Source organism: Oratosquilla oratoria, chromosome 19, assembly GCF_046742065.1.
Source record: "Oratosquilla oratoria isolate Oo_2021 chromosome 19, ASM4674206v1, whole genome shotgun sequence".
NCBI lineage: Eukaryota > Metazoa > Arthropoda > Malacostraca > Stomatopoda > Squillidae > Oratosquilla > Oratosquilla oratoria.
This window is the reverse complement of record NC_134795.1, coordinates 48,881,716-48,899,837: the sequence shown is the minus strand read 5'-3', so window position 1 is coordinate 48,899,837 and position 18,122 is coordinate 48,881,716. Positions and strand designations below refer to the sequence as shown.

General features: G+C 41.3%; 1 protein-coding gene across 1 annotated transcript in view; it reads right to left on the bottom strand.

The window, feature by feature from the left end:
* Positions 1 to 13,134: 13,134 nt before the first annotated feature.
* The window catches only part of spz4 (Spaetzle domain-containing protein 4), a 19,951-nt gene continuing 14,963 nt past the window's right edge, over positions 13,135 to 18,122 (bottom strand). Inside the window, exons 5-8 of the mRNA XM_076202513.1 lie at positions 17,303 to 17,425; positions 16,350 to 16,460; positions 15,725 to 15,824; positions 13,135 to 13,956 (exon numbers count right to left, since the gene is read on the bottom strand). Coding sequence (XP_076058628.1) covers positions 13,135 to 13,956; positions 15,725 to 15,824; positions 16,350 to 16,460; positions 17,303 to 17,425 — 1,156 coding nt within the window. The remainder of the gene's footprint in view (positions 13,957 to 15,724; positions 15,825 to 16,349; positions 16,461 to 17,302; positions 17,426 to 18,122) is intronic.

Below are 18,122 nucleotides of genomic sequence, written 5' to 3'. Positions count from 1 at the left end.
CCCTCACATCTTGGCACCTCCTGGATGACGGGTCATCCCTGCATCTTGTCCACTACCCTGGGTCAGAAGCAGTGTCGCAAGACACAGCACATCCACAGCAAGGCCGCTTCATTACTTCGGCGACTCCCCTTCTCCGTCCCCTCATGCAGAAAAGAAAACGGGGAGAAATCCCTTCGGGCTGCGTCAATTTATTTCTCATACATACTCCCTCACCCCCCATCCCCCCCCCTCATGCATCACAGCATCATCCATACACCACCTTTCTCCATTCACCCCTATCTTCTATCATCTCCCGTCTTTCCTCAACAGACATTCCCCTCTTTCCCAATGCCCCTTTTACCCCACCCATCTATCTCCTCCTAGGTCGACACCTCATGTTCACTCCTTCCACCTCTGCCTTCCACACCTCTTATACTAATCTTTCTTCACTCATTCTTTCCATCTGTCCAAACCACCCCAATACTCTTTCATCAACCCTATCTCCCAACTCCCTTTCCACCCCCATTCTCCTCCTCACCTCCTCATTTCTCACTCTATCCAGCCTAGTAACCCCTATCATACTTCTCAGGCATTCATCTCAAACACATTCAAACTCCTTCTCTCTTCCTCCCTTATGTTCCATGTTTCTGTCCCATACAGTGCTGTCGGTACAATCACTCCTTCATACAATCTCCTCTTAGCATCCATTCCCAAATGTCTATTTCTCATTACACTTTTTAATCCACCAAGGCATTTACTCGCTTCTCTCAATCTACATTCTACCTCCAACTCCACTCCTCCCTTTCCTGCCACATTCGCACCCAAGTATCTAAAACTATCCACTTCCTTCAGTCTCTCTCCGTTAATACTCACTTCCAGTCTGCTGCCACTCTCTTCTCTTACTTTTACCCACATTTATTTTCAACTTTCTTCTTTCGCACACCTTCCCAAACTCTGTCACTAACTTCCTCAATCCCTCCTCCGATCCTGCTACAAGCGCAGTGTCATCAGTAAAGAACAACTGGCTTATTTCCCACCCTTCTCCATTTTCTTTAACCATCTCCAATCTCTGACCCACTACCCTTGCATTCACCTTTCGCACCACCCCATCCATGTATAAATTGAACAGCCAGAGCGACATAACACATCCCTGACGAAGTCCCACCTTTACCTCAAACTATTCACTCTCTCCATTTCTAATCTTAACAAAAGCTCTGCTACTCTCATAAAAACTCTTGACTGCTCTTACCAGCTTTCCTCCTATACCATACATCTGCAAAACCTCCCACAGTGCCTTCCTGTCTACCCTGTCATAAGTCATTTCGAGATCCATAAAAGCCCCCAGAAATCCTTACCTTTTCCTTCAGCTTTCTCACATATCCATCTTACCACAAAAATCTGATCAACACAACTCCTACCTGTACTAAACCCACACTATTCCTCACCAATTTCTCCCTGTGTTCTTCTCCTAATCCTCTCAATCAAGATCCTCCTATAAGCTTTCCCAACTACACTTAACAAGCTGATTCCTCTGAAACTACTACATTCGCACTTGCCCCCCTTTTTCTTGTAAAGTGGAACTATACAGGCACTCCTCCAGTCCTCCGGCGCTCTACCCTCTCTCAAACAAATATTAAATAATCTCACCAGCCAGTCCACCATAAATGTACCTCCTTTTTCAGACATTCTGCATGACATCCATCCAGACCAGGTGCTTTACCTGCTCTCATTATCTTAACCGCCTTTACTTCATCTTTCTTTATTTCTCCTCCATTTTCCTCACCCATCACTCTCATTTTCTTAGCGCTTCCCATTGCAACTACTTCTCCTTTTCCTTCCCTATCCTCCTTCACATTTAGCAACTCCCTAAAATACTCTGCCCACCTTCCTCTCACTGCCTTCTCTTTCATTATCATCTCTCCATCTGCACCTTTTACCTTTTCTTCTCTACTTGATTCGCTTCATCTCCCTCTTTTAATTTCTTACCTAAACTTATTTATTACTTTCAAAATTTTCGGCCATACTCCCCCCATCTCACATCTGCTCGCCTCTTTGCCTCCTTTATCTTATGCTTTACTTCTCTTTACTTTCTACCTCTCATCTGATTCCCTCATCCTAATTTGTAACCAGTCTATGAAAGCCTGCTTCTTCTCTTCTACACCCTTCTTTGCTTCCTCATTCCACCACTCACTACCCTTCTTTCTATTTTCTCCCATTATTCTTGTTTCACACATCATCTTTGCACACCTTATGACTCTCTCCTTGAACCATCCCCATTTCTCCTCCACTCCTAGTTCTACTCTATCCTTTACTTCCTCCCACTCCTCTCTCAGCTTCTTATACTCCATCTCCTTTTCTTTCTCATTTAAGCAGTTCACTCTGAGTACATCCCTACTTTCTGCGATTCTCCTCTTTCCCCACCTATTTTCCACTCTCAACTTACTTCCCACCAAAATGTAATCTGATATTCCCTCACTCTCTCCTCTTAGCACATGCAGATCCTTAACTCTTCCTACTATCCTCCTGGTTACCACTATATTGTCCATTAACGCTCTATCTACCACCCTTTCATCCACCACCCTCTCCCATGTGTACTTATGCTTGACTTTCTTCCTAAGCACTGTATTTGCTATCATCAACTCTCTTTCGAGACACATCTCCACCGTCAACTGTCCACTACGATTTTTTCCTGGAACTCCATACTTCCCAGTCACTCCTTCTATTGGTTTATTTCCTACCTTAGCATTAAAGTCTCCCAATACAACTACATTGACATTTCTCCCTAATCCCTCTATGCACTCATTTAAATCCATCCAAAAAGCTTCTCTTTCCTCTACGCCCTTCTCGCTACCAGGCCCATACGCACTTACAAAAACTCAAATCTCCCTTCCCATCTTCACATTCATCCACATTAACCTTTGAAGAATTCTCCTTCCACTCCACTACATGCTTACCTATCCATTCACTTATTAGTATAGCCACCCCTTCTCTCCCTCGTCCTCTGTTTACTCCTGAAAACCTCCCAACTAAACTCCCAAACTCACACTCGCCCCTCCCTTTCAACTTAGTTTCACTCAATGCCAACACATCCATCTTTCTTCTCACAAACATACTGCTTATCTCTTCCCCTTTACTCTCATCTGTACCATGTCCACGCACATTGAAAGGTCCAAACCTTAGGGTACTGGTTGGAAAACTCCTAGACCCCCTTATGCTTTTACTTTTTTTAGGGATGTCCCCTTTTGGGGCTAAAGGTAGCAGGATTCCTAGTCCTATCCCCTGTCCCGTTTTTTGTCGCTTCGTACCGACTCAAGTGGGAAGACTTGGTGGCAGCATTCTATCCCCCACCACAGGGTAGGCGAAAAAAGGAAATGGAGATGCAGCGAAATGGTACAAGACAGTAATAAGGGGTTGGGGGACAGCATAACGGAGGGACAGTCGCATTATAATTAAAGTGTCATAATTTCTCTATGAACAGAGCCTTCCTCTATCACAGACAAAATGATGTGTGGCTCTGGTCCGTAGGGGTGCCACATATAGGCCCTAAAGTATCAACTGCATGCTGCTTTGCCACAATAACATGCAGCCAATACCCCAGGCCAAAAGAAATAATGTACCAAATAATGAACCTTGATATCAGGAAATTACACGGCCCGGATGGAATCGGAAACTGGATACTAAAATAATGCAAAGAAGAAGCATTAGACAAAATATATAACATAATAAATTGCTCACTCAAAGAAGGAGAAATACCAGAAAAATGGAAAAATGCCGATATCATACCAACATATAAAGGAGGGAACAAGGAAAAACCAACAAATTACCCGCCAGTTTGCAAGCACGGTAGCTAGAATTTGTGAAAAGGTTATCAGACAGATGTATAAAACATCGGGAGGAAAACAATATACTAAATCCGAGACAATTTGGATTTAGACAGGGAAGATCATGTGCCACAAATTTGATCTTTTTCTACTCAAGACTACTAGATATAATACAAGAAAGGGACAGATGGGCTGGTTGTGCTTTCCTAGACCTACAAAAGCTTTTGACAAAGTCCCACAAAAAAAAAAAAAAGAAAACTGGAAACCTTGGGAAGAATACAAGGTAAACTACTGAAACGGATGGAGGACTTCTTACATGGAAGGAAAATGAGAGTATTGCTCAGAGATAAGGGGTTCCACTGGGGAAGAGGTGATTAATGGAGTTCCACAGGGATCAGTATTGGCTCCAATAATGTTTGCTATATATGTGAAGGACATGGATAAGGGTGTGGAATGTTACATGAGCTTCTTGCAGATGACGCAAAACTGTTGAAGAAAATGAGTACTGAAACGGATTGTGAATCATTGCAGAGAGATCTGAACAGGGTTTGGGAATGGAATCAGAAGTGGGAAGTGGAATTCAATATTAAGAAATGTAGCATAATGGAATTTGAAAAAAAAAAATGGATATCAGGACAATCTTGAATCGGTGCAAAGGAAGTAAACAAAATGGGATAATAAAAAGACCTGGGAGTAATCATCAGAAAGGACATGTCATCTGATAAACAGATAAACAAAATTGTCGGAGAAACCTACAACTTGCTAAGATCAATAAAGGTGGCGTTTACTTACTTGGACGAAGAAATGGTGAAGAAAATACTAATCACACTGATAAAGCCAAGACTGGAGTACGCATTACAAAAAAAGAATATACGGAAAATTAAGAGAATCCAGAGAGCAACTACGAAGATGGCCCCAACACTTTCAAAACTGTCATATGAAGAAAGATTGTCAAAACTAGAATTACCGACTCTGGAACAAAGAAGAGAAAGAGGTGACTTGTTGACTACAGAATCATGAGAGGTGTGGAAATCCTTGATAGAGAAGACTTACTAAATTGGGATAAGAGAAATACAAGGGGACATGGAAGGAAACTCAAAAAAGACAGTTAGATAAGAGATCTGAAAAAGAACAACTTTCCACAGAGTGGTGGATGTATGGAACAAACTAGACGAAACAAAAGTGTGTGCAAAAACATACACGAATTTAAGAGCAATTTAGACACTGCGAGATACAGAGACGGGACACCACGAGCGTAGCTCTCCTTCCCGTAAGATACAACTAGGTAAATAAAAATAGGTAAATAGGTAAACACACACACACACACACACACACACACACACACACACACACACACACACACACACACACACACACACACACACACACACACACACACACACACACACATACACTATATAGATGAAAAGATAATGAAAAAACTCATTGAAACACTGATACGCCCAAGACTGGAATATGCGTCAGTAGTCTGGTCCCCACACAGAGTGAAGGATATAAGCAACATTGAGAGGATACAAATGGCAGCAACCAAACTGGTCCCCAGCCTGGTAGATAAACCACATGAGGAGAGACTAAAAACATTGGGTCCGCCAACTTTGAAAGATTGAAGAGAAAGAAGTGATATGATTACAGTATTCAGGTCATTGACAGAGGAAGTCTCCTGATTAAAGTGATAAATGATCTCGTATCACTTTCCTCTACTACTAGACTCTTTGCGAACGATAGTATAGTATATAGGTAAATAGGTAACAGAGATGATTGTCTTCAACTACAAGATGACTTACGTGCCCTTGAAGACTGAAAATCCAAGTGGCAAATTACATTTAGACTTGACATATGTCACCATATCAGATTCACCCGTACTAACCAACTTATCAATTTACCTACTGTATACTACATAACACAAACCTAGACATAGTTTTCCACCACAAATACTTGGCGGTCCACATTTCAGCAGACATGAGGTGGGCCACACGCGTGAACAGCGTCAGGGCTACAGCCAAGAACCCTTGGATTCCTGCGCAGGAACGTCAGGAGATGCAACGCGGTCATCAAAATTCTTGTATTTAAAACACTCGTTCGGCCACACTCAGAGTATTGCGACGCCGTCTGGGATCTACATACTATCAATGACATATATAAATTAGAGTCCACACAAGAAAGGGGCAAGATGGATCAGACATGATTACAGACACACTACATCAGCCACTAGGTTAAAACAAGACATTAAACTTGAACCCCTTGAAACAATAAGACGAATACACAGACAACAAATTATGTACAAAATCACAATTTAGTTGACATACAGAAAGAACTTACGCCCATCAAATACACGAATAACTAGAAGCAGTCACAACCTAAAATAACACAGATACTGTAGTGCCAAAATGATTCTGCTGTCGTCAAGAATATGTAGTGTCAAAATTGTGGCATTCTATATTGATTAACTAATGAGTGAGCATTAATCCCACCGCTGCTATGACAAATCATAGAGTGTCACACTCGGCAATTACAATATATTTATCAGTGAATGGATGGGTGAGATGTTTATGACATCTTTATAAAACGGTGTTTGGTCTATTGCACGCGTTTGCATACCAACGGTCTACATGCGTACCAACGGTCTACATGCATATCAACCAGCACCAGTGCACACGGGCGGATATACGCATGAAGAGTTTTGGTAGTAGTGAACTCACTTAAGACCTCATCTCTCAGGTCAAGCAGGGTCAAAGAGCAATTATCTCCGGATTACCTGCCAGCTCACGCTGCCCGCTTCACCCCGACGGTCGAAGCATGATACCACAGACAGCATTAGTGATCTTTTATTTTTTTCAATGGTTCTATGTCCAATTGGAGATAGATTGTACATATAAAATTTAGGATTATTATGTACTTAATAGCAAATATTTGAGCCTTAGCTCAACTCTTGGAGATAGATTGTACATATAAAATTTAGGATTATTATGTACTTAATAGCAAATATTTGAGCCTTAGCTCAACTCTTGTCAGGCCAAATTGGCTCCATGTAATTTAAACTGTTGTACATATTTCTTTGTTGGCAACTCATTCGAGTTCCCCCTTATAAGACCCAGTCATCAGGCCTGTAGAGGGACTTGAAAACTGGATGCAGCCTGGACAAATCGCATCAATAAAACAAAGAAACTATCTCTGCTTCTCTCAACCGGCTCCTGTCCATCTGAACTTCGCTTCCACACCTCGAGGAACGACTACTCTACCAAATCTCTCCTTAAAATTTTTTGTAATCCGCCGAAAATCAAAACCAACGTTTCTTCCGGCGGCCGCGGCAAGAGGTCAAGCACACCACTTATGAGGATGACACTTCATCAACTATATGTCTGTAATAGTTATTGGGAACTCCTACGTTAAGTCTGATTATTTTGATTAGAAATCGCTACCACCATCCCAGGTCCCCCCAAAATATATATAATATGAATAAATTATGTTCTTGATCAAACACTTTGTTATTCCATTCTCCCCCTCTAAGACCAATTTGATGTCATGTTTACATACTCCAGGGTGGGTAATTAAAGAAGATTTCAAGTAATAAAAATAGCATAATACGTCTATGTATTATATTCAAAATTACAGTAGACACAGTTGATTTAAACTACTAGAAATGAACTAAAACCCGTCCTGGATGATTATCTATGACACACTGAGATACTAGAGGTAGCGTGTTAGGGGGTTATATAAGTCGACGCATAATGGTGTAGTTGGGAGGCATGGGTATTACGATCTAACACTCTAACCACCTGCAAATGTTTACTTCACCTACGCCTAACCTAACCTCAATAATAAAATCTTTACTTTATCGTTGGGAGAGAGCCCTCTCGGCCACAATCCTTTTCGCAATGTATTGTATGCCTATAACCTATCCTATAACAAATATTTTTTCTCTGTTACTAGCACCACTCTCGATTTTCGTACATGTGTTTCTGTTTGTTTATAGTCCCTTTTCCCCCCGGTAGGGAGTAGGGCCTGGGTTATATTCATTTATGCTCAGATGTTTTAATTAATCTTAATTGATCCTATTAAAATGACACATACCTGGTAGGGAGTAGGGTCTGGGTTAGCACTAACTAATTTTCAAACGCTATAACCATCGATGCCTCTGATCATTTGTATCTCTGGGTAAATTCCCGACTAACCCTTTGTTCTATCATTCAAAGTTCCGTCACCTTTTTTCTTGATGTAACTTTTATGCATCATACATCCCTTAAATTATTCTTCTAATGAAATCCTGAACTGGATGTTGGGAATTTTTCTCATTCTCCTCAATCTAAGGTTCCTAATCTATGCTTACATACGAATACGTTCTAATAACGTCACGGCGGAGTGGAGTGAGAGTTTTCCCACAATGCCTACGCGATCTCACTTATAGATTCTACTAGAAAAATGCTAATAAACGAAAATAATAATTCCTGGCCTTACATTACCAAACAAACACTAAAACACACTCAAGTACTCGTTTCCCCCCGCAGCATCCATGAGTGGAAGCATCTCTTATTCCATGTAGTTGATTATTAGTCACACTCTTGATACTCTTAGAAAAAAAGGATCACGTATCACCACTTCCCTCTCGTCAATCTAAATTCCAGTCCTGACCCTAATGCTAATCCTACCTTTAACCCTTATCCTAACCCCATTCTCAGTCCAAATCCTGTCACCAACCTATAATTCCCCTGCCCAGAGCCCGCAAATCAGGCCGCCCGTGAGCGGCCCTCTGTGGGTTCCCGCAAAAGAAAGGATATAAAGAAATACATTTTTCTGTATAGATGCATAAATATATGGAATAGTTTAGAAGGGGATAAACCCCAAGCTCAAACAATACATGAGTTCAAATCGAAATATGATAATTGGAAATCAAGGGTATAGATTAGGTTGGAACTGTATATGAATGGTAAGTTAGAAAAATAGAGAATAGGAGACGGGACCCAACGAGTGTTGGTCCTTTCATGTACACTATAATTAAGTAAATACAATTAGGTGAATACATAGACACGCACGCTTTTATAGTTAGAAAAGACCGTTTAGAATGCAAGTTCTTTTAAAGTCTACAGCAGTGACATTTTTTTTATTTCATAGTTTCATCTTTCAATTTTCCTTGATAATACAACGATTATCTTCCGATACTTGCTGGAGAAGAATTCCAATTGGCGTCTCTGGTTCGCCAGACGTTTTTCGGTCTGAATGAGACACTATTTAGGAGTTCTGGTGAAAATAAGGATTTTCTTTTATTAGACAGATGCGTACGTAAAAGTAGCGACCTGTCGTGCGTTCCGAAAAGTAGTGTTACTGTTCAACCAATGAGAGCGCCGAGATAGCTAGCGGTAGCTCAAGCAATCAGAACGCTGAGCATCAAATAATCAATGACCTTTCATCTTTAAACTCTTATTTTCACCTTCATTTGCCTACCTCAGTTCACACATGATCTCCCCCTTAAATCCAAAGGGTTTACAATACCAGACCAATTCCCATTTCCCACTTACGATATTATCACACTGGGTTATTTTCCTTCCACATTGTACCTCCAATCTCCATTTGAATAACTAGAATATGACTTTGCTTACAGTAACCTAGACTACTTTTTAAAAATTTCAACAGTATGTCTAACATTTGTATGTGTTTATAGTCTATTAGTTCATCATTTACCGTTGTTATATATGATATTTGATATTTGGAGATTTGAAAAATAAAGTATTGCAACCGAAGTTGTTACTCAAACGAACTCTTAACGGTCGGCGCTGGAAGCCGGTGTGAAAACCCCTTTACACCTTTCATAGCTCCCTTTCCCCAAAACAAAGTCGACAGTCCTACTCAAACTGGAACAGTTTCCAGTAAGCATCCAATACCTTCAAAACAGTGGAGGGGTTCTCAGTGGGCTACTCAATTAACTTGACTCACATGTAATGTCACATCAGCAACTTTTTTTTTTCGAACCTCAAAAATTTTATCATCAACATCTTAACGCTCACTTCCCTGGTGAAACAAAGAAATACATGTATTGAAGAAAGAAAAAACAGAAAAAAAGAAAAACGTAGAAAAAAATCTTGTTCACCCTCTCCAAGCAATCGCCTCTTTGCATAAGCAGATTTCTACACTTCCTTCTCAACGGCATGCCCAGATACGTTGGATTAGACCAGTGTTTCCCAACCTTTTTTGGCTGCGACCCTAAATCCACTCTTAGCCTGGAGTCGCGACCCTAATTGTAATAATAAATTCAACCATTTCATGTTATATTTCTACGTACTTGCATAATGTTTATCAACTTTCGTTTTCATAGATCAGTTTATATTTACTAGTACAATGAATTTAAATACATTTGAAACTTGAATGAAAAAAAAGTTAAAAAAGACCCTCTGGCGACCCTCAAAAACACCCTCGCGACCCTAGGGTTGGGAACCACTGGATTATAAGGATTGGAATAATAAAATAACAACATGTACTTTTTAATATATTTGAACTGCTGCCATCATAAACTGACAAATTTGTATGTATATAATGTGCAAGATAAACAAGGCTGATTCGATCTAATAAAATATCGGCTTAAGAAATAAACAAATGCTAGATTAGCAAAAACCTCTGCCATGTTTCTACACAAGTATCAGCTGCATTTGAACCAGTGTTTTGAAAACATGAACAGGAATGTTTATTTCCACACACATTCCGCTTCATTTATGAAATATTATAGATATTATTTTTCAGTTTACACTGGAAGAATGGTAGTGAGAATAATGACAAGATACCATTACGTGGTTTGTTGGTAAAATTGCCGTGAGGTTGAAATCTGCCTAAACAGGATATTAATCAACCCAAATCCTAATAAGACAGGCGAACCTCCCTCAGTTAAATAGCTTAGTGCTTGGCTATCTATATACAGTATTGGAAAAAAAAGTGTTACAAAGAAGAAAAAATAACTAACCGAAATTATATTATGTATCATTTGACAAACTACAATATATGTATCACTCGACAAACTACTATATTATGTATCATTTGACAAACTACAACTGTAAGCGGGGACCTGCTCCGTACATAATATTTATTTATACTTCTAAAGATTAAGACAATAAATAAATGTATCCATATAGTTATTGTGAACAACACCACCAGCAGTGTTTAATTAATTACTACAACTTAAGAGCTACTGAAGAATGATATAATGGCTGTGAGAATGTGGATCAATCACTACGTACAGAAATAAACAAGAGTTACATAAAAGCATCACCATAAAAATAACATATACATAAAAATATACCGAGATAAGTTAGAATGCAGATACAATATATAAAACTATACGATTGCATGATTACACACATGGAATAATAATGTAAATGATATATATACGGAAGCTTATAATTAAGAAGAAAATGGGTAAAAAGAAAAGAAAAGAAAAAATCAACGTTGGTCTCAACTGTTATGCAAAATCAAATATATATTCGCTGGAATTATTACCAACAGGAGGACAGATCAAGCAACAACGGTGATTATGAAATAACTGTAAATGTTAACAGAATGACAATGGGGAATCCCCGCTTCTAGAAGATTCGATTTCTGCTAAAATGGTAGTTGGGTGCGACGAAGCAGACAAAATATAAAATGAAAACAACTTTAGAATAGAAATAATTACCAAAACGTACATTGACGAAGTAGAGATGATTTTTCATAATATGACATGGAAAAACAATTCAGGATGATAGGATGATGAAAATAAAAGAGTCAACTACGATTATTATTATATATATACAGTATATATATACATATATATATATATATATATATATATATATATATATGTGTGTGTGTGTGTGTGTGTGTGTGTATTCACTTGGTCTTTGGATCACGTGTTGGACTCGTGATCGACAGCTATTTCCCTCCTGGAAGAGAGCTCAGAGCTCGTAGGTCCGATCTATGGGTAATGCTATGACCTTGCACACACACACACCCCCAACTCCCCGCCCACGAGAGTCAGAGTACGACCCGAGGTACAGCGATACCGAAATAATTTCGGCCCTGGGCAGGATTCGAACTGGGTACTAGGAGCACTTCTGCTTCCCATTTCAGCGCTCTACCAACTGTACCACCGAGTCGGTTGTGTGTGTGTGTGTGTGTGTGTGTGTGTGTGTGTGTGTGTGTGTGTGTGTGTGTGTGTGTGTGTGTGTGTGTGTGTGTGTGTGTGTGTGTGTGTGTGTGTGTGTGTGTGTGTGTGTGTGTGTGTGTGTGTGTGTGTGTGTGTGTGTGTGTGTGTGTGTGTGTGTGTGTGTGTGTGTGTGTGTGTGTGTTTAGGGTGGCATTTCTTCAAACCGGCTGCATCTGCATTTTCTCATAGGAATATTTTTTCTTCAAGATCAGGGATAGAATTAATTCCCCTGTGGATAAAAATATGTCATACTAGGGGAAGGGTAATTCTATCATACTTGAAAATTCAGTATCAATTCTGAAATACGTAATACTCGGCTGATCACATATTACATACATGAATGGAATTTACATTTTTCATGATTTTTTTCTTGGAAGTAACAGCATAGCAATGGCAAAATGTAAATTCCCTAGTGCAGGGGTGTGCAACTTTTTCAAGTATAGGAGCCAGAATCGCCAAATCTTTTATACAAATATTTCTCGCGCGGCAACGGAGTAAAATCACTGGCCTACATACAACTATGCCCCCCCCCCCCTCCTCCCACAATAGTCATCCAAAAGAAGCTGGAGTTTTATTAATTATTTCTTTCGAAGTGAAGTCATGATAACATAATCAAGAACGGGCTACGCTGCATCGCCAACTACAGTTTAGGCAATATAATAATGGAAATATGTCATAGTGACTAAGATAATGATGTTAATAATGACTACAAAGAGGTGCAAAATAATGGTAATAATGAATATTGATATTAGAAATCCTAATAGCAATAAGAAGACTCACCATACTCATGATGATATCATCAGAAATAATGAGAATGGTTACCAGTACATGGGTGACTTACATGTCTATGTACACATACACACACACACACACACACACACACACACACACACACATACACACACAGACGTGTGTTTGTGTGTGGGGTTATTTTATAGCCCATAGTTTAGACCCTATGAACTTTGAAGCTTTCATCCGAGAGGGTGACAGCTGTCAATCACGAGTCCAGCATGTGATCTAAGGCCATGGTGAATAATACGCGCACACACACACACGCGCGCGCGTAGGTGGATACCTATGTACGGTATATCTGTTTATATGTGCGTGCGTGACCTTTTTCTTGATGTCCCAATCCTCTCAAGGATGTGCCTAGGGGGTTCCTTCCCCTTCCCCTTCCTCTTCTCCTTCCCCTGGCGATCTCCTGGAGTCCCTCCCCTCGACGGGGACCTCTCGCGGGATACGCGAAAGGGGCAAGGGTCTCTGCATGGCCCTGCCGAGGAAGAGACGTTCCGTCCTGTTGTGGAAGAAGTAGGGGGTCGCCTGGTTCACAGTCCCGACGGTGGAGTTCCTCACAGGCGCGGCCGTGGTGACGGGGAACATGTTGTTTGCAGGGAGCCTGTTGGCCAATGCCACAGCTTCATGGATAGACCGCACCCTGGCCGCAGCTGCGGCGGTTAGGTACCTCGCGTGGGGGAAGGGCTGCGGCGGGGAGTACCTCGGGGGTGCCATGCGGTGGATAGGGAGAGACCGCAGGTTAGGGAGGCGATGTTGAGGGGGAGGAGGGGGCGGGGGAGGGGGCGGGGGGTGAGGGGCTAGAGAGATCGGGCGGTTGGGGCGCCGTGGGGGGTACTGACGGCTGATGTAGCGCACCTTCTGAGCCTCTGGCGGGCGGGTCATCGTCGCTCGAGGCTTCTCCTCTTCCTCCTCCTCTTCCTCTTTGATGTCTTCCTCATTCTCGACCCCAACGTCAATCCTCCTTTTTATACTATCCAACCCTTTCCTTCCTCCCTCCTCCTCCTCCTCCTCTTCCTCCTCAGCTGTGAGTTCTACCGCTTCTCCTTCGAGGACCTCAAGCCCTTCTCTCTCCTCCTCCTCCTCCTCCTCAGACAAGTACTCGTCGTAGTCTTCTTCGTAGAAATCGTCATCTTCTTCATACTCCTCCTCGTCATCGTAGTCGTCCATATCCTCCGCCTGAAAAGAAAATGAAGATATTATAACCACTAAAATGTTGAAAACCGTCTACTATTATCGCCAGCACATGCAACTGGCGCTGTACCAGTTATAAATACTGGCGATAGTACATCCCAAAACATGGTACATATTTTCGGGACTCTAAAGGCGCGCACACACACACACACACACACACACACACACACACACACACACACACACACACACACACACACACACACACACACACACACACACACACACACACCTAAAACACACGTCCGCGACACACACACACACACAGTATATACGGGCAATGCCAAACCTCGTGCGCAGTGGCGTTAGCGTCTCCGCCGCTGCTCACGAGACGGTCTGACGATTTGGAGTTCCCGTCCCGAGGCTGAAATAATTTCAAGTACTGGCGCCTGTGCTGTGGACGTTGTTTTTAAGTACTTCACACGACTCTCAAGGGTGGGCTGGATTGGTGACGGTGTGTTGTGTGCGGGGTGCGTTGTAAGGTCACAGTATGTAGCCAGCTGCGATAATCGGGTTGAGACCCATGTATCGGTCATACGAGCTCTGAGCTCTCATTCGGCGGTCATCGTCCTCTTCCTCTCCTCTTCCCTTGTCCTCATTCTCCACCCCAACACACACCTTTTTATAGTATCCAACCCTTTCCTTTCTCCCTCCTCCTCCTCCTCCCTTCTCTCCTCACAAACCCCTCGAGACCTCAAGCCCTTCTCCTCCTCCTTCCTCCTCCTCCCAAACACCGTAGAAAACCAATACTCTATCGTATCGTTTTTCCGCCTGAAAAGAAAATAAAATGAGAATGTAATCTTTTTTGAAAGCACATGCAATAATATACTGTCCGATCACGAGATCCACCTACGTGATCTACAAGAGTACATGGTGACTCACACACACTACACACACACACACACACACAAACACACACACACTCACACACACACACACACACACACACACAACAAAAGTCCCCATGCTAGTACTAGTTAACAGGGCTGAAATAATTTCAGTACTGCTGTGCTGTTTTTATTTCACTCGTTAGTTTTGTGTGCGAGTAACAACAAATGTAAATAAATTTCATAACACTCTGCTCGTTATTTTTCAATAAGACACGAATATTTAATCACAACCACACAAGATCACCAAAATACACACACACAAACACACACACACACACACACACAAAAAACAACACAACACACAAAAACACACACACACACACACACACACACACACACACACACACACACACACACACACACACACACACACACACACACACACACACACACACACACACACACACACACATATATTTTTGCTGTCCTAAAGAGAAATAAAGGAAAGATAAGTGATTTTCTTTTTGAAGCTAAGCGAAGATACTAAAAAGAACTTTGCAATGGATCAATGGTTCTTAATGTATGGGGTGGGGGGTCATGGTCTTCTGTCACAAATTATACATTTCCATATAATGTGAGAAATCTGAAAAAAAAATCCATCACTCAGTCTTGGCAGAAAACAATTATGATTGTCAACTTTATAACAATGTGAAAGATTTTTTCTTTATCAACATTTTATTATCATTTACGTTAGAACTGTTTTTTAACCTTTCCTTGGAGGGGTGGGATTTGGGAGGAAAATGAGGGGGAACCAAATAAATGTAGAGAATTCATGAAAAGGAGGGGTTGGGGGTTGGGGGAATAGAGTGAAAAGGGTTGAGAACGAATGGCATAGGTCTTGATGTGATCCTCGCGTAACTTACGTAGACGTGGTGCCGGGGACGCCGATCCGCGCCGATGAGGACGTCCCGCGGGAGGTCGTAGCACTTGCACACGCAGCAGGACGGGAACCGGAACCAGTCACTGCCGGAAGGAGAAGGAAACAACAACGTGAGTGACTTCGAGGGGAGGAGGAGGAGGAGGAGGAGGAGGAGGAGGAAGCGAAGAGGAAGAGAAAGAGGAAGAGGAAGAGGAAGAGGAGAAGGAGAAGAGAAGGAGAAGAAGGAGGAGGAGGAGGAGTAGAAGGAGAAGGAGGAGAAGTAGAAGGAGAAGGAGAAGAAGACAAAGAAGAAGAAGAAGAAGAAGAAGAAGAAGAAAAAGAAGAAAATTAGGCATCACCCGCCCTTGCCATAGCTCAGGTTTAGACCCTCTTAGCGGGACTCGAACCTATGACTTCTTCCCGCCCCCAGAAGCTGGCTCCCTCGCCCGCCCTTGCCCCCCCCTTTAGATTCTCCCCCACCCCCCAACTCCTACAGGAGATGAAAGCGAAGAGAAGAGGTTCCTAGCCCCTCTCTTTGTTACCCCCCTCCCTCGATCCACCTCATACAACACACAGAGGAACATGGTGGCGGTGTTCTTGTCCCCCGCCTCGGAGTGATGGGCACCCACCTGAAGATCCCGCGACAGTTGTTGTTGGGGTCGATAGCTAAGAGTCTGAGAAGGCGATACTGCTGTTCACATCGACAGCCTCGACGGCAGTACATCTGTTGAAACTCGTGTCTGGAAGGTAAAAGGAGGAAGGTGACGTGTCTGGGCGTAGTGTCGGGTTGTTCTGGAGGACCACGGCCTTGGGTCGCACTCACTGTGCGTTTCCGTAGAGAACGCACAAGTCCTGGACGATTGTATTTCGTTTGAATATATCTCAAAAGCACTTCTTTCCTTGGGGGCAGTATGGCGTTGTCATTGTTATTATAGTTAATGTTGTTGTTACTATATTATTATTATTATTATTAATTGTTAATCAATTGTTATTATTATTAATTGTTATTATTATCAATTGTTATTATTATCAATTGTTATTATCATTGATTATTATTATTAATGATAAATTATCAATTATTAATCATTAATCATCAACGATCAATTATCAATTACTAATTATTAATTATCAACGATCAATGATCAATTATTAATTATTAATTAATTTATTATCATTATTATTATTATTATTATTATTATTATTATTATTCACTATTATTATCATTTATCATTATTATTATTATTACTATCATTATTATTATCATCATCATTATTATCATCATTATTATTATCATCATCATTATCATTATCATCATTATTATTATCATCATCATTATTATCATCATCATTATTATTATTATCACTCTTATCATTATTGTCACTGAGCTAAACGGAAGAGATGGAGTGGGTAGATAGCAGGTCTTCTGCTCATGGACAACTTCCCATCCCCCAGCTGAGCCGTGGGAAGGAGTAGAAGAGAGAGAGAGAGAGAGATACAAGGAGAGAGTAGGACGAGGAGATGGTGCAAGAGAAGTTACAAAAGGCATAACGAACTCTCAACATCTAGTTTTGACTTGACTTACGTGCACTTCTCGTATCGAACGTACTGCTCGAAGGGGTAGATGTTAAGGAGAGCCAACATCTGCCCTTTGATGTTCTTGGCCCAGTAAGGCGCCACCACCTCAGACTTGACCGGACACGCGTTGCTGTGGGGAGATCGGAGAGGGGGAGCGTGAGATTCAACACTGTATAGGTCAGATGTATTAAACTATAGTCTAGTGGTCCATAACCTGTGGTCTATGGACCCCTTTGTGAACCAGGGAGTTCCCCAAAATAGGGGCCACAAAAAAAAAAAAAGAGAGAAAAAAAATGAAATAAAATAGAATTAAGTAACAAATAAAATGAATAAATAAAATAAAAATAAATGAATAAATAAAGACAAAATAAACAAATAATGATAATAATAATAGACAAATAAATGAATTAAACAAACAAATAAATAAAATTAGTGTGAGTGTTTTCAGTGTCGAAGTGGTCTTCTCCGCGAGGCTAAAGAAAACAGCATTACATAAATCTTGCATATGTGACGAAAGCCAGCTTTGGCAACGTTAGCCCCTGATCCGTGATATAATAAAACTATGCAAATACATATCTTATTGTCGTTGCATTACTAAAAGAGATCAGTCTAGGAGCAAAGGAAGCACTGTAAACAAATATATGTCGAATAATGATTTGATATATATTGATGATAAGCAACAAAGAAAAAAAAAATGTGTTGACTCAGTTCAGGAACATCACACGTCTCGTTCATATGTCCGTACCTAGACAGACGGACACGGCGGCACAGTGGTAGCATTCGCAATCGCTACTACAGTGGTCCGAGTGCGAATCCTGCCCAGGGCT